Raw genomic sequence first — 26,716 nt, 5'->3', positions numbered from 1 at the left:
TGCCTAACCCACCAGAATTAGGTAAGGAAGAATTTAATGTTCAAGGACACATTTGCTACAAGTACATAATACATTTTTAAGACAATTCATTCAGAAATCCTGAGTGGAATGAAAATGTTCAGTAAAAGGAAAAACTTGTTTTTTTAAAAAAATAATTTTGGTTGTCTCTCTTTTCTCCTGATTTAAAGTGAAAATATGCCCAAAGGAAGCTTAATGCCCTTAACAGTTCAAATAACTTCCAGGAGAAGGGGGCAAAAGGAAAAGGCAAGACCAGTGACAGGCAGACTTGAAACTTAAGGAGACAGGAAGGAAGGGAAGTTAATACCAGACCTCCCTCCCCGCCAAAGCCCAGGTCACAGCCACACAATGGCCAGACTGAGCAGCTGTCAGACAAAGGATCGGAAGAAGGGGCTGGGGACCCTCACTTAAGTGCTAGGCTAAATACATCAGTGATACGGCTCGGTAAAACTGACATTATCCTTTAAAACCAGTTGGAAAGCTACAGCCTGAGGGAGAAATCCTGCCATGGCCTATGAACTAAAAAAGATTTTTACATTTTTGAAGGGTTGTAAAACAAAACAAAACAAAACCAAAAATGAACAGGACACAGAGATAGCACGTGGCCCTTTACAGAAAACGTTTGCTGACTCGCAGATCTCCCTTGTCAAGAGAGAACTGTACAACGATCAAGGTAATGCGATGATTTTGAAAAGGGAATTCCACTCCTGTTTGGATGTACTCCACAAACCCTCTGAGGGTGGAAGGAGACAGGGGTCAAGGCTGAGTTTCCTCAAAAATAATTATCCTTTGCCAAGAGGAGAGTGGTGGCTAGGGAAGAGGAAGAAAGACAAGACATGATTAGCCACTCTTGGGCCAGGGATGGACTTTCCGTGTCTGTACACTCACACCCACGAGCTTCCCTACACTTTTGAACAAAACATAGTTCCTGACTGTAAACAGCACATTCTTCATTTTTGTGAGTCTAGAGAGATAAGTACACAAAGCACAGTGCAGGAAGTGCCATAAAAGAATAATTTAACACAAGGTTCTATGAGAGCAGATAGGAGTGGCATCTGACCCTCCTTAGAAAGACCCAGAAAGAATTCCCAAAGGAAATGTATCTCACTAGAGCCCTAAAGTTCAAGTAGGAGCCTCTAGTGCGTTTTGGTGTTGGGGAGAGGGTGTGTGCAAAGTGTGGGGTGGATGGGGTGGTTTGTGGTTGGAGCACAGCGTGTGAGGATGTCACCAGCAGGACCTGGGCTGGAGAGGTGGGCCGGGGACAGCCCAGGAAGGCTCCTGTAGGCCGTGCTAAGATGTCTGGACTTTATTCTGCAAGTAGAAGAGTGACATGACCAGATTCCTATTTCAGAATGATCATTCTGGATGTTGTACGAATGAACAGATTAGAGGAGGCAACACAGAAGGGCCACCACAGCAATTATAAGCCACATTTTGAAAAACCAGTTCTGAAAAGAACTGCCTTCGCTATAGCCCCAGGCTAATCTTTCTGACCAATCACCTGATTCCATGTTAAGAAAAATAATTATTAAATGCCCCAATTTGAAAGTGTCTCTTTATCCCTTAGCTGTTAGACTAGCATCACAAAACTAAAATAGTTACAGACAACAAGCGTGCTCAATTTCTGGAATCACTGGAAATAAACCTATAGAGAAACTATGAGCAGTCCAGGTCCCTATGAGTGTCTGTGAAGGGGCTGTGGCAACCCCCAGGCATCAGACTGGATGACAGGGAGAATGCATTGCCAAGGTAACTGGCCTGGGAGTCTCCTTGGAGACCAAATGTGGCAGCTTTCCTGTGGGTTGCAGCACCTGGAAAAACAGGTGCTAATGACCTTACACGAATCATGTCATTAGAGGGGCTGTTTGAAATGTAAGCACGGTCCATGCATGCCCCTCCCTACACACACAGAGGCATGTGCACAGCGTGTGTATGTGTGCTTCACATTTGTCTGACTCTAGACGGAAAAATGTGTAGGATGCACAAGGCAGCAAGGAGCCTAGAAACCAGCCAACTCTTTCAAAACACACTAGGGAAAAATCTGCCGGCGCAGGAGCGTGTGAGTCACGTTGCGTGGTCTTTTGTTTGAGCATTTCATGGCTGGCAGGCTGAGTGTCTGCTGGCCTCATTTTCTGCTCATCTCTGAATTTCTTGCAGGTGCAGGACCCATAGAGGACAAGTCTCCTGAGTGGACCAGGAGCCCATGAGGGCTAAGCAGCTGCCTGTCCTGGCAGGACTTCTGCCAGGCAATCAGGCAGCACGTTCTGGACCGCAGAGTTTTATCTTGAACCATTCTGACTTTGCTTCCCTTAAAAACAGTTCAGATTTAGTTAGACAAAGGAGAGAGGGACTTAAGCAACTGTGTGGGCAGTGGAATGGAATTAGAACACACGAGATGAACACTGAGCCAGGCCTCATGGATTCTAAGACTGCTTCGGTGCAGATTCTTCCCTGACATTCTGTGTGGGGCGGAGAGGGTGGTGGGAGACGAACAGGGAGAGAATGAATACATATATTCCTAAGCCCAATTATCCTTCCAAAAGTTCTTGGATTTAAACATCATGTAACTCAGCTTGCCTAATATGGAATTCTATTAATACCTTATCTCCAAGGCATTCGAGTTAGTCTGAGTACCTGAATGCATTCTCTGGATCTTCCTGAGAGAATGAACATGTCATGGATACATATCTCTACAGAGCTAAAGTCCTAGGAGGTATTTTGGAGATGGTTGTTGAGGGGAAGTACTGACCATAGCATGATTTCAGAGAAAGAAGATATTTAGAAGGTAAGAGAGGTGTCAAGTTTAGCTAACAGAAACACACGGAGTTATGAAAATAAAATCAGAAGAAATTGTAAGAGGTGTGAAAACTTAACAAGGAGAATTAACAGAACCGCCAGAGTGACAGTAGTGAAGAGCATGATAGAACCTGACCAGGTGGACTTAAAGGTCTTCTGTTGAAGCTACAGAACCCCCATCTTAGGTAATAGAATCATGATGGGAAAGACCAGATTCAAACAAGGTAAACAGTAGCCAGAGGCAGAAGTGCATTGAAAAACCAAGCAAGGAAACTATTAAGCTGAATATAACAATATGCCTAAAGTATCTTTGATCCAATGTCCAATCAGACACCCTAGAAAAACATATACATGTCACATGAGTTACTTTCCCCATTTAAAGCCAATTCTCTAGTCATATGGCTCAGAAACACTTTTTTTTAGTAACTGACAGAAATCTATGACTTTTAGTTTCTAATCTGTATGCATTTGCAATGAAGGTTTGTGCCATATGTTTTCCTAGTAATCTACAGTCAAATTTATGATGTAAGAAACTCAATGTTCCAAATGCATCATAAGCTAGAATTAGCACTGGCAATGCTGAAAGTAAAAAGACCATTTTAGAGCTAATATTTGTCAAGCCGTTACTATATGCTAGGCACTGTGCAGTTGAAAAATTCCACTTACACCAGAACTTCTTAGAAGATAGCAGCACTGAATGTTTATAATAATTACAACAGGCATGAACTTGGACGGTCCCAGGTAAACTAGGTCATATGGTCACTCTACACATGGGGAGTCCCTGTAGCTGATGTTAGAGCCATCAGGTTTTAAAGAACCATGAACTGAAAGCCCTTCCTGGACCTAGGTGAAGACTCTTTCCTGACCAATCAACAAAGACACACTTTAAATTTATCATTTGTAGACTCATTCTGACTTATCCTGATGGCTAGTTTTGGGTTATTAATGGCATAATTACCATGAGTTCCCCAACTTTTGTAGCATTTAAAAGCTTTTAGAGTTTTCCCTTAGTAAACTACTCAGAAAAAACAAAGTTTAGCTTATTGGTTTTCCCTTGCCTGCAAAGTAGTGAACATAGCCTTTGTACTTTTCAAAGTTTTGGTGGTCTTTGTTTTATTTCCCTAATAATGCTAAGACAGGGGCAGAGGGTACAGAAGAAGCATCCTTGACAGCTGATTAAATTAAACTGGCATAAAAATGACAAGTATATAAAAGTCAGAGTAACATGTCCTTTTTAAAGATATGCATGTGAGCTCAGAGGCTCAGGAAATGTTCGATAAAACAGAAAAAGACCACACAGTCCAACTCTGCCTGTAACAGGGGAGAAAGGTGCAACAGTTTGATGAGACTCAGGGTCACACTGGGATATGTCCAGGTGAGGAGTAGCCTTCACAGCTACTGGCTCTCAGCCAACATTCTTTCCATTCAGATCCGTGCTTGAGGGACTGACTCTTCCTTGCATTTTCTCATCAGAAAGTTATATCCATCAGTAATAGTACTGGGTAATGCAGGCTTGCCCAAGGTCACTGAAACTATTTCTCAGAAATTAATACCAATGGGAGGAGCCATCGTCCCTATGCTCTGCCATTTTGCATACTGTTAAAGACAAAAGTCACTTTGGTAATAGACTGTTAGTGAATAAGAGTCCGAATCTGAAGGCACTTACTTGATGGCTGCTTGTAGCTTCTCACACAGAACAGTGAGCACAGAGACGAGGTCGTCACAGAGGGCCTCTACGGTCGACCCTGCAAACAGAGGAGGAATTAGACATCGCAGCGGCACTTGAAGGTCCCTCAACGGTCCTTCCCATCCTCCTTTTTATGTTTTCAGGACTAAAATGATGATTTTCAGATGCTGACTTCCTTAGGCCACCAAAATATAATACATTTTAATATAATAACTCCTTTCTAAAGTAAAACACTCAAAAGATAGTCCAAAAAGAAAACAATAGGTTGTTTCTAATGAAATTCATTCACACTTAATGAAAAGATATTTAGTTAAGAATCACCACAACTGACAATGATTTTCTCAATATTTAGGCCAGTAGACTATATACTGTATGTGTCCCTTATTCTGACCTCTTGTTTTTCTGGGTTTTGTGAGCAGAACTGTATCCCAACGAGATAAAATATGGCAGCATTTAAGAAAGGTGGGCTTTTCAAACTAGGAAGCCAGAGAAAGAGGGCAAAACAATTTGGTCATCATCTTCACCCACTTTATTTGTCCAGCATCCTCAGAGCACCGGTCTTAATAGAGCAACAGCAAATTTCAGAAAAAAATAATAAAACATGTCCAAATCATGAAACTAGCAACAAAACTCCCACAGAAGCACTGGAGTGCACTGGGAAAAGGCTGAAATTTGGAATCAGCTTAAGTACTGGTCCACAACTTGCTGACTGTATAAACTTCGTAAGCGTCAGTTTTTCTTTGGGTAAGATGAGATAATACCCATTACACCAAATAATTGGGCCAAGGAAAGTAACAAGTGGGTGCATTTGTATGTTGTTGTGTTTTTTTTTTTTTTTAAAAAAACAACCCTGTAAAGATCTATACAAATGTGACTAAGTATTTGACGAATGTATAAATAAATGAATGAATGACCATGAAGTCAAGGAAGACAGAGGGAAAAATGGCCAGAGTGTAAGAGAGATATAAAAGTAAAGTTGGAAGAGGGCAGGGGAAAGAGAAATGCTGATCCTTAGAATCTATGATGTTAAATTCAGGGGGAGATGAGAGGAGAGGGAGAGGAGAGGGAGGGGAGAGAGAGGGGAGAGAGAGGGGAGGTGGAGGGGAGAGGGAGGGGAGTGGTGGGGGAGAAGAGAGGAGAGGAGAGAAAGGTAAATGATAAAACATAGTTTCAAATAAATAAAACTGCCCAGCTGGTATGGCTCAGTAGTTGAGCATTGACCTATGAACCAGGAGGTCATGGTTTGATTCCCGGTCAGGGCACATGCCCAGGTTTCTGGCTCCATCCCCAGTAGGGGGCATGCAGGAGGCAGCTGATCAATGACTCTCTCTCGTCATTGATGTTTCTATTTCTCTCTCTCCCTCTTTCTTCCTCTCTCTGAAAACCAATAAAAACATTTAAAAAAATAAAACCCATAAGTAGTCCTTAAACTCAATTTTAGATAAATTTCAAATGAGTCCATCGATTTTGTACTAATATATTTTTAAAGATGTATCTTTGACCAAGAGGACTTTGAACTCCTTTCCGGTTTATAAAATCACTCTACAATAAAGTGAAGATTTTATGGGAACTGCAATTGCCAAAAGAGAAGGAAAGAGGGGTAGAAAATGTTGGAGCCCATCACTGGGAGCATTAAAGGGTGAAGAGACTCTGTAGCACTTCCAGTCCACAGCCTGAGAACATAGCGAGACGTGGCTAAAACAACCACTCCAGCAATGACTTAGAAAATGACTTCAGATACTTTTCTCTCGTTTCTTTTATTTACTCTCCTTCTCCTCATTGTGGCTGTGTGTAGCTCTCTCCCCCTTTCATTCCCTCTTTTCTATCATCTCTCTACTCCACCCCTTCTCCCTGTTAACTGTCAAAAATACCAAAAAAGGCAGTATTTCCAATATTTTTAAATCACTGAATAAAATCTGATATAAAATGTACATTACCCTTTTTTTACGATAAGATGATTTGAGTTTTCCATCTCTTTCTGAAAACAATACTACCAAACATTAAAAAAAAATCAAACTGCTTATTAATTACACGTGGGCCTCTGTTTTTTCTTTTTCCTGTGGGGTCATAATGGAAGTTCCTTACCTTGATTCCTGTCCTTCTGCAAGATTCCTTATGAGATGACTCGTTTTTCATATCAAAAAACTGGTACTTCACAAACATACTTCGGGTGCAATAGCACTTTGTACCAATCAGCGTTCTACCACCCTCCATCCCATTCTCATTTTAACAATTAATACACCTGATTCATAAAGAACGAAGTAACTAAAAAACCGGCCTTCAACAGGAAGGTCTATGAAGAGTTCATTTCCCTCTCACTGTTGGAACAGGACCAGGTGTGGCTGGCATGAGAGTGTAGGATCAGAAGGAAGACAACAGCTGGTTTAATCATACCACATAAGGCAAAGCTAAACAGAAGCTCCAAGGAGAATGGTGGACTCCCCAGCGAGCTCTACTCATCCCTACATCCCCAACACCAAGCACACAGGAGGCATTCTAATACCCACGTTTTAAACTGAGAACTAGCAAAAGTCAAATTCAATACCTTGATTCCCAAATTCCTGTGGGACATCCGGGTTTTCAATTATCTAGTAAGAGAGACACACACAGGACAATTAGTAAATTAGTAGATTCAGGCAAAAAAAATCCGGACTTAAACAATGGAAAATTCTTAGAAACAAGATGTCATTTTGAATGCTCTGGGCTCAGCTAACTCATCTAAGCTCACCCTCCAGGTGTTGATAGCATGTCATTATTCATGGTATTTAGGAAAACATATGTCTGGAACTGAGCTTATCAATTGCAAAAATAATTCATTCAAGAGTCCATAAACTTCCTGGGAGTTTAAGCCCTGTGATACGCTATCTCATTCCAGGGTGCTGAGCTATGACTGGGGGCAATACCCACCTAAACAGCTGAGTTGCCTTTGCAGGGATAATTATATTTCCCAAGGTCACAGACTACACTCTGATTGGCACCTGGAGAATACAGAGTCTTAGTCATAGAAGGATCTGTTTCTGGACTTCAAAATCCAAGTCCAGAGATGACTGCTGGTCAGAAGTACCAGTTTCCTACTTGATGGGTGGCATATTAATTTCCAACTGTCTGACCAGACCAACCAGTCTAGGCTATCAGTTGGTAGATCCGGAACTATCAAGGTAGAGACATAACCTTGACGGAAGGGAGAATAGGAAGGGAAAGTTATTTACAAATAGTTACACTGACTTCCATTGCAGGGAGAATTCCATGACTGCTGAGCAGAGAATAGGAAATAGGCTCTACAGTCTTCCCAACTCTTAGCACAGAGAGATAGTAAGAGGGCATTTTCATACTAATCACCTACAAGACATATAAATCATGTTTTTAAACTTGTTATAGGAACATATTTCTAGTATTCTCTGTTTCCTAATTTGCAAGCTCAGCTGCTTCTACACATTCTTTGTGAAATGCTAACCTGTACTGGGAGGTGGGGTGGGATGCAGGCAGACATTAGGTTGAAGGCACAGTTCATGTTAGTGCTTTTGGCATTCGAGATTGATTTTCTTTCCATAGCATTTAAGTCTTCCTGATTCTGAGATGGCCTGCAATGTCTTTCCAGTGATGGGTCACGCTGCACACCACATAGCTTCCCCAGGTAATGCTCAGTGTCCCGAGGAAGAACACATAGCCTCCTTGGACCATTCCCTTTAATGGCTTTTTAAAATAACCGTTCTTAGGTGGCAAGACTTAGTCTCTCTAGTAGACATCACAAATGCTCTGAATATTAGCATACTGAGCACTGAGTCTTTCTGGGACATGAAAACATCTCCAGGGACCGCATGAGTAACAGAAAGGCAATAATAGGAAACATTAATTTTCTACCTAGTTTGGGATCTTGCCTCCGGTTGGAGTGAGTCCAGATGGTCAGTGATGAGCAGGACCAGAAGGCTGATTAGCCACATAGGACAGAGGCAAATAACCCTTGGGTTTTATCCAGCTCTTACCAAATACACCTGTCACCATTCTTACAAAAGAGCAACATGAGCTGTAAGGCTGAGTCATCTGACACCTAATGATCTCCTACTTAAAATTTTAAAAATAAGATTAAATGACTAATATAACTGAAATCACTTTGAAACTACAAAGTTGTATTGAAATATTCCATCTCAAAACATTAAGATATCATTACTATTTTAATATTTCATCATGTGGCCATTTAGAAAAGATGGAATATGACTGACTGTATATGAACATGATAATTCTCAACATCTTGGGTTTATTTCCATTAAAAATACTTTTTTCTCTTAATGTTTTCTATTTATAGATTTGAACTTACTTTAAATTAATATTGTCACACCACTACATTCAAATGCTAGCATACATGAAATTATTTTAACAAAGAGTAAGCTAATATAATAAAAATACTTAAAATTTGCCCTAGCTGATTTGGCTCAGCATCGGCCTGTGGACTGAAGCGTCCTGGGTTGGATTCCGGTCAAGGGCACATGGCCGGGTTGCTGGCTCAATCCCCAGTAGGGGGCATGTAGGAGGAAGCCAATCAATGATTCTCTCATTGATGTTTCTCTCTCTCTTCCTCTTCTTCCTTCTCTGAAATCAATAAAAATATATTTTTAAAAATTTAAAATTAAAACGATTGCTTTTTAAATAGAAACTTGGACTTTGGACAGAGAAAACACAAAAGAAAAATATCAATATTAGTTTTTATCTGATTAGTGTTTGTTTTTCCCAACACTGGCTGCCAGAGCTCATATTAATAACCTGAGCTGGGACTCAGGAGAGCAGGGGTTAGTTCTGGCTCTCTCACTGGTAAGCTCATTTATTTTAGATTTCAATTTCACCTCTTTGGGCTTCATGTCCTCATCTGTTTTTATGAGGAATGAAAAAATTTGACCAGATAATCTCAAAAGTTCCACTCAAGTCCATGATTTTCTAAAAATTACATAGTAATTGAAGTTAAAAGTTAGCAATATTTGAAGTTAAACATAAAATCTTAAATTCTAAAATTAATTTCTGAGATATTTCAGACTGTGACTGACATTTCCCATTCTAAAAAACAATGAAGTGTTCACTTCAGAATACTTTTTGCAGATTTTAAAAGAACTTTAATCTGAGTTCTTACAGAGGCAGATTTAAAAGACAAAACAAAACACCAATTTTGAAGAGGAATCATCTCCTCATTAACATTCCCGGAAGATAATTTATGCAAGAAGCCAATTACATTTATGTTTTCCCTGGAACACTCACGTTACACAATCTGTTCAAGTTCAGAGCAAAAAGCTCCAGGGTGTTTTGATGACAGAAAGACGACAAGTCCAGCCTCACTATGCGGTGCCCGCAGGCGAAGGAGACCGCCAGCCACAATTCTTTAGTTAGCGAGAAACCCACAGATACAAACCTCAAAGCGTGGAATTAACTGCTATTAATTTTGAATTTACTTCTGGTATTTGTTAATATGTTATAATACTTGTATATAACATTTTTAATCTGATAAGTTTTTTTTTAAAAAAAGGATTACAAAAGAAAAGTGAATTTCAAAATAATGACTAAAATAACGACAGAAACTGTTAAGGAAAACACTCCCAAAGCTTTGGAGTGAAACAGGCAAATACATATTTAGGAGCTTAATTTATATAAATAAATGTTCTTCAAAACCAAGCCAGCCCTTCCATTGTTTCCGTAGGGAGTAGCCCTGGCAGGGTATGGGGGTGGGGAGCGTGTGGGGTGGGGATATGTGGGGTGGGGGACACATACATGCGGTTACACACAGAGACACTGGCAAGGCTGTGATGAACGTGTGGACATGGCGAGGCTCACCGTATTCTCCTGCCTTTGTCGTAACTGTAAAGTCAAGTCACTCAGCATCTGACTGAGAGTGGCCCGCACAGCAGTGTTTATACTACGCTGGTGACAGCTACATGTGTATGTCTCAATGCACACCTGGTAAAGAGATAAGACAGCAACATACACACTCCATAGATATCAGTGTATTACCAACATGCTTTGGAATTAACCGGAGAGGATATGAAATTGCTCTTAAACAGAAAGTCAGCCTGATTTAGAACTAGCTATCAGTGAGTCCTACATATATTTTAAATCCCTGAGCATTTATGTTTTAAGCATGTAGGAGAGGCAGCTGAGTGATGTTTCTCTCTCACCGATGTTTCTAACTCTCTATCCCTCTCCCTTCCTCTCTGTAAAAAAAAAATCAATATTTTTTAAAAAAGATATGCCCAATAATTCTGTCTGGGACAAATTCAGGTGGCTGGAAATGACCAGGAAAAGCTCCCTTCAGGGCAAAATAGAGCAGAGTTACTAACTCCTGAGTTACCAGGTGTGGGGAGAGGATAACTGAAGCCCTTTCTTCTGCTCTATAAACAAGCCTGACCTTGGGTTAACTCTCTCCGTGTTCTCCTGGAAACCTGAGAAAGGTGGACATCAGCTGTGTTACTAGGCAGCAGGGCTTATGGTAAAATGTCCCCCTGATTACCAAGCTGTATCTGAATTGGTAAAACTGGGAACGAACTTTAAAAATCTTAGTAAGGAGTCACAGGTTTGAGCATCCCTGAGTGGCCCTTGTCATAGCTCATGTCCTCTGAGGGAACTCGGCGAGCTCCGACTAGGGAGGTACAGAGATGTTGGCTCCTATATACGGTCGACCCTGAACAACACAGGCTTGTACTGCCTGGGTTCATTTACACATGAATTTTTAAAAACTTACGGTATTGATAAATATAGCACAGAGCTGCAAATGTATTTTCTCTTCCTTACGATTTTTATTAAGAACATTTTATTTTCTCTAGCTTACTTTATTGTAAGAATACAGTATATAACATTAACATATGTCAATCAGTTGTTTATGTCATTGAGAAGGCTACCGGTCCATGGCAGGCTATTGGTAGTTAAGTTTTGGGGGAGTCAAAAGTTACACCTGAATTACCTATTGCATGAGTGGTGGTGCCCCTATCTCCTGTGTTGTTCAAGGGTCAACTTTAGTTGAAACATGGGGCTCCTAAGCCAAGGTGACTGCACCCACAAGGTGCTCTTATCTTCTTGCTCCTAAGCTGACATCTGAGAGCCAGAGGCTACCCTCAGTATTGGTGTTAGGATGCCTAGGAAAGACAAACGCCTGCCATTGACCTGTGTCTGCTCCCTGTCCTATATCCTGCCGAGGGAATATAATGCCAGTTGTGGCCTATTTGTGTCTTGTGGGTCTGTATGTCCAGTGGAACCTGAGGAGGCTCCCTGATGACTGCAGCATGGAGAAATCCCAATTTTGGGGGGTGGGAGGGAGAATCTCTCACTTGAAGATGCTTCTGCTCAATGTCATGACTTTTTAGATTTTATTGCCTCTAATTTCTCTGAAAGGTATAGGAATGAGCATAACAATAAATGCATACTTTAAATTGGTCCACTTTTTCCCCCCCTAATGTATGCAATCCTTTCCATTTTACCAAGCATATTTAGTCCTACGAAAAAAAAAGGGATGTAGTATGCCTAAATTATTTTTCTAGGAATAATTCCAAGATTATCTACAGTGAAAATACTAGGTTCTCACCTAAATGGCAAATTTAATTTGATGATTGATAACTGAGATGGGAGAGAGACTAACTGTTAACCTTTGTTGCTGCTAATGCTTAAGCTCGGATTTTCTGTCAGGCCTCTCTGTAATTGCCTTTTCGGTAAAATTAACTAAGTACAAGTAAATATTTTCTAACAGTTAAATTTATCTCCTGTTAAATGCTTAATATTCCAAATGAGCATTTAAAACTCAAAAGTATATTTGGAAGTTGGCTTGGATTTATTCATATCATGTGAAAAAAGTAAGAGCAAGTTTCAAAATATTTATTTTTCAAACTACCATTTAGGGCACGTTAACTTCAAACTCATTTTCTCAGATGATCATGCTGTAATGTACTCGAAGGTACTATTTATACATACTTAGAAAAAAAGGTGTTTTAGTCCTGAAAGGCCTTTATTTCTGCACATGATAAAATAGTTTAAAAGCCTTGAAAATACATCTAAATGAGTGCACTGGTTCACTTTGATGAAACTGAATTCTCTATAGTGTAATTAGGCACTCTGGTACTATTTATACCTCAGAATTCAAGTTTTCTTTAAATCTTATATTTTCCCAAGAAATCTTTATAACTGTTGATCCTTCAGATTGCTAAGCTTAAATTTCAGGAGAAATTTGAAGTCTCAGAAGCATTAAAGATGAAAGAGTAGCTATTTTGAAAGCTGAACTACATACTTTATATCAATATAAACACAATTCTACTGAATACTAAGAGCCATACTAAAACCTTCCTTAAAAAATTATATCAGTCACTTTAAACCCATGAAAGAAAGCACACAGGAGGACCTGGATTTTAAGTAACACAAACAGCACTGTACGCAGAAAACTTCCCAGATACCAAATGTATTTCTTCAACTTTTAATGTCACCACCGTTTTCAGTGTTTAGAGGTATAACAGTGGAAATGACTTACTGCAGGAGGCATTTTATTAAGGGAAGAGGTAAGCATGTTTACTCTTTTTTAGAAAAAGGATTAATCAAAGAAGCTCATTCTGCCCACATTGGGATTATAAATACTCATGTGACCAAAGGGTATCTTTTTAAATGTAAAAATGAGCATGTGTATGATAACTTGCTATCTTTAGATGCCCAGGAAAAAATGCTTTCAGCTATCCTGACATCTTCTAAAGAAAAGTTTCTTACATTTGCTATAATAATAATAATAAATTGGTAAAGTGGTAAGATTCATAGAACTAGGGTTTCCATGATAAACCTGACCACTATGAGTTTTCACATTGTGAATGGGTTTTTTGTGTGTTTTTTCTACTATGGGGCAGTGCTAAAATGAGCACATTGAATCAGAGAAGCTAAGAGAATACCAAGTCCAAATGCAGGCTGAGTTTCTGGGAAAGGGCTCATCAATTTCCTCTTTTTGTATCTCCAATGTCACTTCTACGTCCCATGCCCTTTGCTTTCGTAGTGTAGAATTGACGCTTAAAAAGCCTCAGCTCTGGACCTCTGCCAGAGGCTCAAGGGACCAAGTCCAATACCTTGTGAAAAGCCACAGGCCCCTGATCACCAGGGAACGCACGAAGACACAGGGCAGTGAGGAGTTTCATAATGGACATTTTGATCATTTCATGCAATTGTGGACATCCAGGTTTACGGCATGCTAAACACAACTGAGAGCAAAAACAAACTGTTAGTGAAGCAAATTAAACCCCGACAGCAGAAGGAAAAACAAAACAAAAAAACACACAAAACAAAGCCAAGTCTGCAAGCCATATATAGCAATACGAGTTTTATGTCACTGAGTAAGTAGACTGATAAATAACAGTACTAGGTTAAACCCGGGGTGGACTCACTATGATTAGATGTGAAGCAGCAGAGTGGAATGTAGCAGATATTCAACACTGGCCAAAGTGATAAGTTTTTAAAAAGCTTCCACAATAGAAATTTGCTTAACTCTGCAAAATGCATATATGAGCTTCACTATGCTGAATTGTGCACTTACCTTCTCTTTCCTATCTGAAGGATTAGTGGTGCAGCTTTGTCAAAACAGCGCGTGGTACTGAGTAATAAGTCCCATAAAGAGAAGAGCTAGCAGGTTTCCAATTGGAAAATTTTTATGGAGATAAAAATAATTTATGGTGATAAAAATAAAAGGATCAGAGATTAAACAGCAAGAAAGCAGAAGAACTGTCTTTTATGCAGGGAAGACTATGAATGCTTGTTGATCATGTTAGAAACTAAGAAAATTTTTATTAACACTACAAGTCTAAACTCGGTTGAATCACATGGACAAGTCAGTGACCAGGCTGTTTCCAGCTGAATGGCAATAACAAGTAGGAGTGAAACAGGAGCACCTCAATAAACAGGTCCTGCTGATGCAAACCCACAGGCACACACACATACCCACACAGGGTGAACTGAAAGTCTGATCACCATGCTTGAGTAGGAATTTTGCTGGTTTTCCTTTTGGATCTCAGTTAAAAGGAAACTCTTAACATGCCCAGGCATACATGGACAACTCTGTTACTTCCCTCTTCCTCTTCCTCATTCTTCTTGGCTTAGCTGCCATGTTCAAATGGATTCAGATACCTCAGCCCATCCATCCCTGCACCTTCTCAGGCAGAGCCTTCTGCTTGGTCTACAAGGATCCACTGAACTCTAGCCTCTGCCCTCTGAGCCAGCCCAAAGGAAGTAGAGAGGAACTCTGCATTGCTCCGTGTCTTCTAATTCTAAATAAGTTCTTCAAGAGCCGTGCAAGTCAGAGAATTAAAGGCAAGTGTGGAAATTCCTTGCACAACAAACTAGTTTGCTCAAAGCCCATCTGGCAGTAAGTTACCAAAGAACAGAAACCTCAGAGGAGTCCAAATAGAGTCAGTACAGAGACTTACCCACAAAGAAGAAAGTGTTTCCAGAAGGAAAAGTGGAGAAAGCAGTCTCTTAAAATGGGATTTCTTTACTCCAATGGCCTCAGCTGGTTTGAGACAATGGTTTGGGCTCCTTTGGCCATTTCTCTTGCCAGGAGGTAGGGTTACTCCACCCAGCCTGACAAGAACATAGCAAATAAGATGCTTCAAAGAGAAATGGATCACGTCATCTGTGTCATATCTGGAGACTATCTGCTCCTTAATTGTAGAATACTTTATTTGAAGTCTATCTCAGAAATAGACTTAGAAAAGGTACCATTGAACATTTCAAGGGTTGTAAGTCAGCTCAATTAAAAAAATACTTTAATGACAATCAGAATCATTACATTGAAATCTCTGGAGGCAGATCTTGGGCTTCAATGTTTTTGAAGGTCCCTGGGGTAACAAGTGGAACTAAACTACACTCCAAATCCTGTGATGGTAACAATGCTCAGAAAAGATAAACTGTGTATCAATATGTAAAGATACTCAAGAAAGTGGCATATGACTAATGGTCACTTGAATCCATGGTCACACAAAGAAGGTGAAATTCATCAATACTTCTGCTTCACATGTAAAAAGACCATAGAGCCATTATCGAATTAAATTGGTAAAGGTCTCAGGTGGGTAAGACTCCTAAGAATTTCAGTCGGTTGCCAATATTATTATGGCAAGATCCTACCTCTAAGACGGAGGTTACCAGGAAGCAATAGTGCATAGTGGTCAACTGCACATATTTGCATATAAAGAGTCTGGATTTGAATGTCTAGCTAAAGAACCTTAGACAAGCAAATGAACTTCACTTTCCCTGGGATTCTTTATCTAGCTTGGTTGTGGTAAAGATTAAAAGAGAATGTATGGGAAATGCTACTACTGACATGCCCTAAGGACTCAACTATTATTAGCAAATATTACTAACCAGTGTTTTGGAATTGAAGGATGGAGAGTTGATAGATAGATGGAAGTGAAAGAAGGTCCCTGAAAGTAAGAATCTTAAATAAAACAATAATCTTTGAGACAAACTCTGCTTGAACCTGACAGCATGCCACAGAATCAGAGACTAGAAGTTTCCAGTGAGTCAATAAGATCAAGCCAGAAAATACACATTTACGAACTCAGATAAATACACATTTTACTCACTGAGAAAATGCCATAAAGGAGCTTTCAGCAGGCGTGTTTTTCCCAATGAAACAACATCATTAACCATCTTCAAATGAACTTCATAGACATTCTGGTTTGGGCACCACCTCTCTCTTTTACCCCAGGACCTCGGCAATGTTATTTCCACAGCTTTTCCTATTAAGTTAGCTAACCTGGAAAACTCAACATTATCTGCTAATTTGACCATAGCAAGAGAAATCTTGGGCCCAGCTTTCAATCAATAAAGAGAAGAATTATGTATCCATATAGAGTTTTAGAAATGATAATTCATAAAACTGAATAGAAAACACATGTTGGATATTTCATAATTGCCCATTTCTAAATTTGGTGATATTTCTAATTCCTTCTGTATCGTGGAAAACCCTGTACTGAAAAAACTTTCTTTACTGCAGTTTAATTAAGCAAGTTAAGTTAGACACACAAACGAAGGTGCCACCTTCCTATTTACATTTTAAATGCTTAACGATCCTTACAAAGTTTCAGCAGTGCCTTGGGGAAATAGCCTCATTTTCATACTTAGGTACACATCCGATTTCCTGATCCACAGGTTTCAGGATAAGCACTATCTTTGAGTAATGGTCACCAGAGTATGAAAGAAAAGAATGTCTGGACTCTTTCCCAACATTTCCATAGCTGTTTTAATGGTTTATTTGAAAGCATTTTTATAACTTATTTCCCTAGCTATATCAAACATGACAAGAGAAGAAAATATCACTTTTTTTCCTTTAAGTTAAAGACTTATCCTTTTTAAAAAATATTTTTTTATTGATTTCATAGAGGAAGAGAGAGAGAAATTATCATTAATGAGAGAGAATCATTGATTGGCTGCCTCCTGCACGCCCTACACTAGGGATCAAGCCTGCAACCCGGGCCCGTGCCCTGATAGGGAATAGAACCGTGACCTCCTGATTCATACGTTGACGCTCAACCACTGAGTCACACCAGCTGGGCAAGACTTATCTTTATGGAAAGTTCAGATACAACCAAGAAAGCTTCCTGGAGCTAAGTGGTAGTTAGGCTGAAATGTCCTGCTTTGAAAATAGAGATGCAGATTTTCAAAGGCTAAGTTAGCAGGTGAAAAGCACTTGAGTGCTTACAAAAATCATTGGGTATTAGTAAGTCTACAGAGCACTATTATTTTTGCATACTGTGTGTGGCAGTATAAGTCTCTTTTGTAATTCCCCCATTTTGGGGATGAAAAAGCATTTCTTAAATGATTGCCATAGTGAAAACCAAAAGACTGTAAGCTATTTTGCAAATTAAAAAAACACACACCCATAAAGTGAAGGCCTTTAAGAAAGATGTTTATTCCTATCTCATGTATCTGAAGTAAACAATGATTTCAGATGATTCTACTATTACCCTTTCTTAAATTACCTATATATTATTCATTTGATAATCTAATATTTATAACTACTGATCCATATACTTACATTTATAAGTTGTTGTTATGTTTTCCTATAAATAGATCTACTCTGCTCTTTTTATGCCAGGTTACCTAACTATGGATTGAGTGGGGGCATTTCCCCTCTTTTTTAAAGGCTGACCCTGTGTCCTATTGTTGAAAACACATATTCACATGGAACAGTAGGATAACTCTGTAGCAGATTCAACTGTTAAAGCATTTAGGAAATATGTTTGAGCCATAGTTGGGTAGCTCAGTTGGTTAGAGCGTCATCCTGATATGCCAAGGTTGGAGGTTCAATCTCTGGTCAGGGCACGTACAAGAAGCATAATCTTAAGTGTAGTACAATACAGAGACATCTGTAATACTATCAACAATAAAAAATATAAAAAATAAAGTGATAGATGTAAGGATTAGATTTTGTAGTAGCTTTTGGTTAAATCAAATATTCTACATAACATGAAATACAAACCTTTTGTAAAGAGGCTATCATTAGATGTTAACATGCATATTCTCTAGGAGATTTCTTTAGGTTCTATTACAATGCAAAAACAATAAACAGATATCTGAAATAAATAAAATAAAAGTAAAGGGGAATCTAAAATAGTCAAATTCTGAAAAACAGAGTAGAGTCGTGCTGCCAAGGGCCAGAAGGAGGGATAAATAGAGAGGATCTACTATTCAATGGGTATAAAGTTTCAGTTATATAAGATGAATAAGTTGTGGAGATCTGCTCTAGATCATTGTGCTTATAGTTAACACTAGAGGCCCGATGCACAAAATTCCTACAAGAGTAGGCCTTCCTTCCCCTGGCTGCTGGCACCCGCTTCTCTCTGGCACATGGGACCCGAGCTTCCCTCGCAGCCCCAGCTTCATCCGGAAGGTTTTCCAGTCTAATTAGCATATTATACTTTTATTATTATAGATTACTGTATTGTACTACACTTAAGATTATGTTAAGAGGGCAGATCTCATCCTAAGTGTTCTTACCACATTAGAAAAGAATGAACCTGCCAATAATGAGCACTCACAGGTAGCTCTCAAAATTCAGTTAAAAAAAATATTGACAGCTGTTCTCTTTCTTTACCTGTATGGAGTAAAACATATAAATGTGTGAAAGAAAGTGTTCTTTCCAACCATATAAATACACATTTGAGAACTGATTTATATTGTAGTGAGAGGTCAGCTAATTATCTGCTTCTTTTTATTTTGATAGACTCACAAAAATGTCCTGTGTGCTCAAAAATAATTTTCTCTTAATTTTCACCCTTTAATGGCACACAATACTGTAAAAGCCCATAAATCAGCCAATACAAATACTACCCATGACAATGTTACCTAGGTGAGGTGATGGATATGTTAATTAGTTTGGTTGTCGTGATTATTTCACAATATATACATATATCAAAACACCGAGTTGTACAGCTTAAATATATACATTTATTTGTCAATTATACCTCAACAATGATGAGAAAAATGATGAAAAAAGAAAACATGTCCGAAGTGTTTAGCAACTACCTGGTATACCCAATAAACGGTAATCATTATTATAAAAACAAAAACCCATGAGCACTAATAGGCTTTCTTTTTCTCCGTAATTTAAGAATTCAGAATATCAATGCCTCATTAAGGTCTGAAGGTGTACGCTTGTCAAAACATACAAATCCTGAAGATATTCTTTTCAAGAAATAGAAAGAAAATTATTCTAAGCATATTCAAGTACAGCTCTGGAATAATGAGGTCTCCAAAAACCAAAGGTTTATGCCAGACAGTCAAAAAGCCCGGTTTCCTATAGGGCACACTCATGGGAGTGCTGGAAGGTACTGATTGCTCCAAGCTGCAGAACAGATCAATACAGACAAAAAAGAGAAGGCTTTCCAGTGACAGCTACAAAATATACTCATCGGGGATTAGGAGACAGGAATAGAATTTAATCAATAAACATCTCTCTAAATCAAATACCTGGTTTCTTAAAAAAAAAAACATTTGAAGAAAAATCAAATGCTTTTCAATTGAGCTTAGGAAAAACAGACTAAGAATGCCTTCTGAGTGAGGCAAGGTAGGGAGAACCAGTACTGTTATTTCTATGGTTAAAGACTCAAGTTAAGCAAATCAAAGCATGCAAAGCACCAGGACTTAGGACGATGGACCACCGAGCCTACTTCTCACAGATCCAATCCTTAGTGGAAGTTCCCCAGGGTCATGACCAGAGAAGGCCTTGCCCCACTGCTGGGCTCCCTCTTCCCCAGTATGGATGCCAGCTGGGGTGAAGCAGCAGTGAGCAAGCAGCACAAGCGCAAGCAGCACTGAGGGCTGGGCAGCAGCGGGCACTCACCTCCGCGATCTTCAGCACCGCACTCCCGTTCAGGTCAAACGTCGGGGTGTAGGTTATGCAGAGTAAAACCTTTACCAACCAGGAGGTGAGGGAGAAAGGAAGAGAGAGGGGGTTAAAAATCTAGAAAGTGATTTTTATTCCATATGGCTTTTGTGCAGTCCTGTTGATGATGCCTTTGTTCTTCGCTTTATCGAATGTGTTGCTATTGCACTCACTGCTCTCTAATTGGTGGCCATGCATTGTCCAATAAAATAGAGATGAATACTTTAAAAAGTAAAGGATGCTGCCCTCACCCCCAGGGAAGGACCACTGCAAGGCAAGCCAGAAAAGGCATTCCTCAACAACTCCAGGAAGTCTACCAGTATCTGATAATGAAACTAAATGGTCAGGCTTAGTGCTAAGGCACTGTATGTGAATGATCTAGATTGCTTTTATAGTAATTGTCATTATGATTGTCTTTATTTTACTGATAAGGAAACTGATGCTCAGAACAACTGAATAAGATGCCCAAGATTACTCAGGTAGCAAGTTGTGGAGCTGAGATTTGAAACCAAGTAATCTGACTCCATGCCCTAAACCCCTTGGCAATACTGTCTCTACTTCTTCCTAGATCCAAGCATCACTCAAATTTTCTGCTTCTGTCCCCCTCCCAGATCCACATGGGATTAGAAATTCTTGCATGGTTACTTTCCTCTTCCCTCCTGTAATTTCCCTCAGAATGCTGCCTGGGATTTATTTATTAGTCCCACGTTCCCCTTATTCTCCAAGATATATAGACAGCGAGTCGATGACATTTGCAAGATCTTTAGCGACCATTAAAAATCTCACTCTGTACTTGTAGAGCTATTAGAGAACAGATCCATAAAAGCCTGTGGCATTTTAAGAATTGCTTCTAATTTTGGAGATAAGACGCCAGACTCTCCCCTGTCCATTTGGCTCCTGATGCTGCAACTTTGCTAGCTGGTAGCCTCAGACATAAAAGTGCTGGTGTCTGCTTCTTGCTCCCAAACACAACAGCCAGGCCCTGCCTGCACCTTGTCAGTAGCAGCCTCCCGAGGATGTTGCCCAATTCATGGAAGAGCACTGAAGCCTAGCAGCGAATACCACACATACACCTCAGCAGCACACCCAAAGCACAATTGTCAGAGAGGACAAGGACTTTCCTAATCTCTCATTCTGAGTCACCAGCCAGGCCAGTCCTAGATGCAGTCACTCCTTCGGAGAAAGCAAATGCGTGTGCAATTTAAAAAGGAAAAGGGGATTTTTGCCAATTTTAGTCACAAGGTTAGATAAGTTCACTGTGGGTCTGCTCCTCAGTCTTTTAATCCTTAAGATGCCAGATACCCAAGCGTGGACTCCTGATAAAAATCATCTCAATGCTATGCCGGCTGGAAGAGAGGGATAATGGAGCAACTGCTTTATGGCCTCAGGGAAAAAGGCTTTCTTTAATTTAAGGACTATCTTTGCGGGGTTGGTGTTTGGTGTGCAAGAAAGCTGTGGGCAGCAGTCACCAGGATCTATCTGGCCTGGGGAGAGGACACACCTAATACCTCTGTATCGGGTGTCCCTTTGTCTGAAACCCTCCTGTCCTTGACTCCTCCTATGCTTGTTCCTCATGTCATTCGTTTAGTTGGTTCTTTCAGGTCTCAATTCAACCTCTATGACACCTCCTTCAGAGCATGTACCAGTCTCATTATGAATGATGCATTTACTTATTTATGATCTTCCCATTAGACTATTACATCCATTGAGCACCTGAAAGGCCCTCAGGCTTTCTCATACGATGCTTTCTTACTTTAGCTTTCTGCCACTTTGCACAGCTTCCTTTTCTTGTGTCCCCCCCGCCCCCCGCCCCCCGTGGTTATGGCAGGTGGGTAGGAAGGTATGAGAAAATGGATGGCTGGTGGAGGTGGTGGTCTGTGAAGGTGGGGAGGTGAGCACTGGGCCACCTGGGCCTTGGTTTTTTAGGTATTCATGATAAAGACTGACAACTGGCCATTCTTTATAATGTGAACATAATGATGGTTACTACCGTTTCTTATAGGACTGACGATCGACTTTCTGCCTTCCATCCTGTGTACATTCATACCAAGTACACAAAAGCAAGTTTGAAAAGAAATGTTCAAAAACCCAACCCAGCTCTCTGTGAGCAAGGGCTGCGCTTTGGCGGCAGTGGCTGGAGGCAGTGGGAGCGGCGCCTCTGAGAGTCTTGGTGAAGGGTGCGGAGGTGGCGGATTTGGTAATCAAGAGTCTCACGGGAACAGGGGAGGCTCGGCTCCCTCTGCCCAGGGAAGCCAGGGACTGCACAGGGAGGCCTTGCAGCCGGAGTCTGCAGCAGACAGGCTCCCTGTACCCACCCGCTGCTGGTTTTATTCAAAACATCTTTGAAGAAAGGCTTTCCCCACCTGATGCCTGGCCACCAATACCAAAAGGCTCACTGAGCCATACGCAAAAACTGAGCACAACAGACAAGAACGAAAGGAAGAGTGAAGCACGGTAAGGAAGCCAGCTCCTTAAACTCGCACACCGTTTGTTGTGTTGGTAGCACAGCAGGTTTTAATTATAGCTCTGACAGTGCCCTGTTCCCCCGTGGCTCACAAGATATATAAAGGACACCCGTGTCTAGCAAGGATGATGAGGCAGACAGAAATGACTCACCCCAAAAAGTGCTAAGTGGAGAAACAGTTGATGTGCCCAATGCCCAGCAAGCATTAATTCACCAAATTAAAACACAGAGTGAGTGAAAGGAAACTCTGAGCCACAGGAAAGTAATTTAAAGTGTCTGACTTCCACTGCATAGTGAGAGGGCAAAATTTTTAAATTCACATTCTGAGCATGTTGGCCTCGAGGAAAACAGGAACATCTAAATATCGAGGGCAACTCCATTAAAAATACAGCCCTCACGGGGTCACGGAAGCATACGGACTACATTATCACTGAACAGCAGGAACTTGAGTGATAGATAGGCAGCGTCTTGCATTCTAGCTGGAGGGCACTGCCTCTATAAATGATCTAAGAGGATAGGAAAAAAAGGCTTCAGCCCTGGCTGGTGTGAGTCAGTGGTTACAGCATTGGCCTGTGCAGCAAGGGTCATGGGTTCAATTCCAGTCAAGGGCACATACCTGGGTTGCAGGTCCAATCCCTGGATCTGATCTGGGAGCGTGTGTGTGGGAGGCAACCAATCGATGTGTCTCTCTCACATTGATGTATGTTTCTCTCCCTCCCTCCCTCCCTCCCTCCCTCACTCCCTCCCTCCCTCCCTCCCTCTCTCCATCCCTCCTACTCTCCCTTCCTCTCTCTCTAAAAATCAATGATAAAATATCCTTGGGTGAGGATTTAAATAAAGAAAGGCTCAGTCTTCCATGAAAAGGGGGAAATCATTACAAAGGCTACAAAATTCCCAATCAACTCTGCAATTTAAAATGTGTACAGAAACCCCGGATTTAAAAAAAAAAAAAGCCTGGAAAGGAGAAAGTAAAGCTGACCTATTTTAAGAACTGGCACAAGTGGAAAGGATCTGGCAATTCAGAGATGCCCAAGAGAAGCCGTAAAATGCTTCACTTAAGTGAAAAGGGATTCGTGTATAGGAAAGAAACATACTATACAGAGGGCTCCGTGCTATCCAAGGTTTCAGGCATCCACCAGGGCCTTGACACGTATCTCCCACATATACGTGGTGGTGGGGACTACTGCATATATTAACGCTGAAGGTTAGAAGACATCATAACTGGAGGAGAGACTTTGCAGATGAGATGACATATGAGCAAAGCACTGGTGCAGGAGAGAAAAGGGAGAGCGATATGTACCAAGCAGAGGAAATGCCACGAGTAAGGGCATGGAAGTATGAAGGTAGAGGCTAGAGATGATGCTAGGAAGTAGGTTGGAACCTTATTGTACTTCAATTTAAATGCCCTATGTTAAATGTCCTGCATGTATTATTTTAGGGTTGGTCAGGCCAACAAATCACATCGAAAACTAATTGTACTAAGGCAAAAGGGAAATTGAAGTGATAAAGCAGACACTTAAGATGTCAGTGAAGTTAAAGACAGGTTACAGTCATTCCAATGGCTATGGACTGACTGGGGTGCATTTGGCAAAGGGATGCAGGGAATTCCCAACGTAGAAGGCAAACATCTCTGTATTTAAAACCTGGATATCATCCTACAACTATTCTCCCCTCATACTCCCTCATGTCTGATCAGTCTGCTAAAATCTCTCCTGCTTCCTCCATTCCCAGAGCTTTATATTAGATATTAATGAAGTAACATATTTTGAAGAACAGTGATATCCCTTATTCAAAATGCTTAATGCAGGCAATACTGCTACAGATGTGACAATTACAGAACTGGCAGAAAATGTAAAAGGCTTGTTTCTACAGAACTTATTTGGAGCCGTTTAAATATAACCTAAATCTGTGTGTCCTCTTTGCCCCCATTAGATTCATAGGCTTCTTAGTGGTAAGGTCTGACTTCCTGATGACCACCTGTTTACAGCACCGTGCCTGGCCCTGGGAGGCATGGTGAGTCCTGGCCCAGGCTCAATCCCTCCTATGCACGGTCCACAGGAGAACCAACCTCAGAGAGCGTCAGTGGTCAGTGAGACTGCGCACCTATGTGCTTAATCATTATTGGAAAATGTGTAGACAATGTGATAAGACAGCCCCGCTGTATAGAAGAAAACTGTCCTGGGAATCTGAATGTCACATCCAGGTGGTATAAATGTCTAAAGGCAATTTTTGCAACCACGCACTGAAGTGTCAGGTGACCTGGTGAGGGCAACCGGAATTTAGTAAGCCTCCTTTCAGATGGCCAACCATCTGGCAGGGCCTCACTCTGGAGAGTGACAAACCACCTCTGCTCACCAGAGGGCATCTCCCATGAGAATTATGGAACATTCTCTCTGCCTGACATCTGTTCTGCTCTGAACCTGTCTTTGGCACTTAACATAGGAAACGGTAGCTTGCCTAAGATTTATGTTTCAAAGACCTCGTTTCTGCTAAAGGACCATTTTCCAGAGTCGGCAACTGCTTGTCTACTTTATGTCTACCTGTGTGCTGCATTCCTTGGGCTCCCCTTCATTTATGCAACAAATATTTATTGAGGAGTTACCAAGGGTCAGATCTAGCACGAGGTGTTGGGCATACAGTGACCAAAAAAAAGACAACCTGATCGCTGATCTTGCAGGGCTAACATCTGGTTTTGAAGACAGTCATAAGATAAGGAATTATAATAAGTTGCTATGAGCATTGTGATTGGAAAAATACACTGTATTCTGGGAAAGCTTAGCAGGGTCCAACACAATGCAGTCTTTATCTTTTCATGAAAGTCTAAACTTAATATGTTGGAACATATAATTAACAAATTAAACTCGGGGAAATAGTCAAGAAGCAAGTTGATTTGGGGGAGACAACCTACCCAAAGGCACATCGAGGACATGGGGGCACACGGAATGAGCAAGGAATTCTTCTTTTCCTCTTTCTTAAACTATTAAAATAATTTTTATTTATATACGAGTGCTTCTTGAGGTGATTGTAGTTTCATTTTTCCAAACACCAAATGATATTTGTAAGTCAAACCAAACAAAATAATCTACCAGAGCTCAAAAGGGTATCTAAGAATCGGAGTCCAGCCCACCGAAGGCCCGTCTTTCCTGGAGCAAGGAGAGAGCAGACTCTCTGGAAATCCTCAGTGCCAGGTGCACTTCAGACCCCAGCTCTAGTTCTGGCTGATACTTTAGCTTTGCTGCTTAATGCATATCCCCTTCTGCTCCCTGATATGTATTGGCTGGAAACTTCCTCAAAGTAATCGAATCTTTCTTCTCTTTAGAAACATTCTGGTTCTTTTTTTTTCTTGGTCAAATTCAGCAGAAACTGAGGCAGAAAATGCAGTGACACGCCCTGAATACTGAGCCACCACCTGCTTTTCTCTAGGAGGCACACATCATTATCATTTACAGTTTACAGCTTAGAACATTAAGGCACAGATAAATTAAAAAACTTTCCTATGTTCACCAAGCATTCTAGCTCCAGAAGCTCTGTTTTTACCACTCTGCTACCAAATATTTTGAAAAGCAGAAAAAGTAACAAGAAATTCTAAAACGACAGCGTGCAATGATTGTTTGTTAGGACAGTTACATCATGCCATTCTGCTACTCTTGCAGACACACTTGGCCACTTAAAGGTTTCTCAGTTAATTCCTATCTAAACGTGTTTCTTTCTCATTACGTTTCTTTTTTTTTTCTTCAGAAGCCATATTACTCACACTGACCTTGCAGTTAACTCAAACACAAGTCTAGAAAGTTTTCTTCTCCACCTATCCAATACCACATACCCAAAGACCAGGTCAACTCCTAGGGTTGCCACAAAGCCTCTCCAGAAATATTTAAATGGTTGAAAAAGCAAATCTGCTACCAACAACTGTGTAAGTCCCGCCAAGCAACTGAACCATTCCAACTTCAATTTTCCTATAAAAAGAAGGATCTGATGATGTTTGAGGTTACTTCAATTCTAAAGTCCAAATCCATGTTGTTCTTTCTCAGTTTTGAACTCACACAGATATTTACCTATAATCACAACTTGAGTTTTTGTTTCCGTTTATCCTGGTGTGGCCACCGAAAACTACCACATGTGTTTCCTTCTCCTCTCCATTGGTCAATAACTGAAGTAACAAGCAACTAGTAAGCCATATGCCAGATGCTCTGCCAGGCACCAAAGGGATACAAACAATACTGACAGGACGTAATTAGTTTTCGCTTAGTACCTAGTGAAATGTTGTAGTCATGCCTGAATCAAGAGTTTAGGGCTAACTAGTTGGAGAGATTATATCATGACGTTCCCCCTGAATAGGCCACGGTAGTCCACTAGGTCTCAGCTAACCTCACACCTC

The 26,716-nt window shown here is 40.6% G+C and overlaps 1 protein-coding gene across 5 annotated transcripts in view; it reads right to left on the bottom strand.

Annotated features, from left to right (window-relative positions):
- The window catches only part of ARFGEF3 (ARFGEF family member 3), a 123,360-nt gene that overhangs the window by 55,547 nt on the left and 41,097 nt on the right, over positions 1-26,716 (bottom strand). For 2 of the 5 annotated variants that reach the window (XM_079781094.1, XM_079781095.1), the window contains exons 5-9: positions 19,833-19,901; positions 13,567-13,698; positions 10,316-10,438; positions 7,047-7,089; positions 4,481-4,559 (exon numbers count right to left, since the gene is read on the bottom strand). In XM_079781094.1, coding sequence (XP_079637220.1) covers positions 4,481-4,559; positions 7,047-7,089; positions 10,316-10,438; positions 13,567-13,698; positions 19,833-19,901 — 446 coding nt within the window. The remainder of the gene's footprint in view (positions 1-4,480; positions 4,560-7,046; positions 7,090-10,315; positions 10,439-13,566; positions 13,699-19,832; positions 19,902-26,716) is intronic. The other 3 variants (XM_079781096.1, XM_079781097.1, XM_079781098.1) reach the window with 3 other exon arrangements.

This window comes from Cnephaeus nilssonii, assembly GCF_951640355.1.
Source record: "Cnephaeus nilssonii genome assembly, chromosome: 9".
Classification (NCBI taxonomy): Eukaryota; Metazoa; Chordata; class Mammalia; order Chiroptera; family Vespertilionidae; genus Cnephaeus; species Cnephaeus nilssonii.
This window is presented reverse-complemented; position numbering and strand designations above follow the sequence as displayed.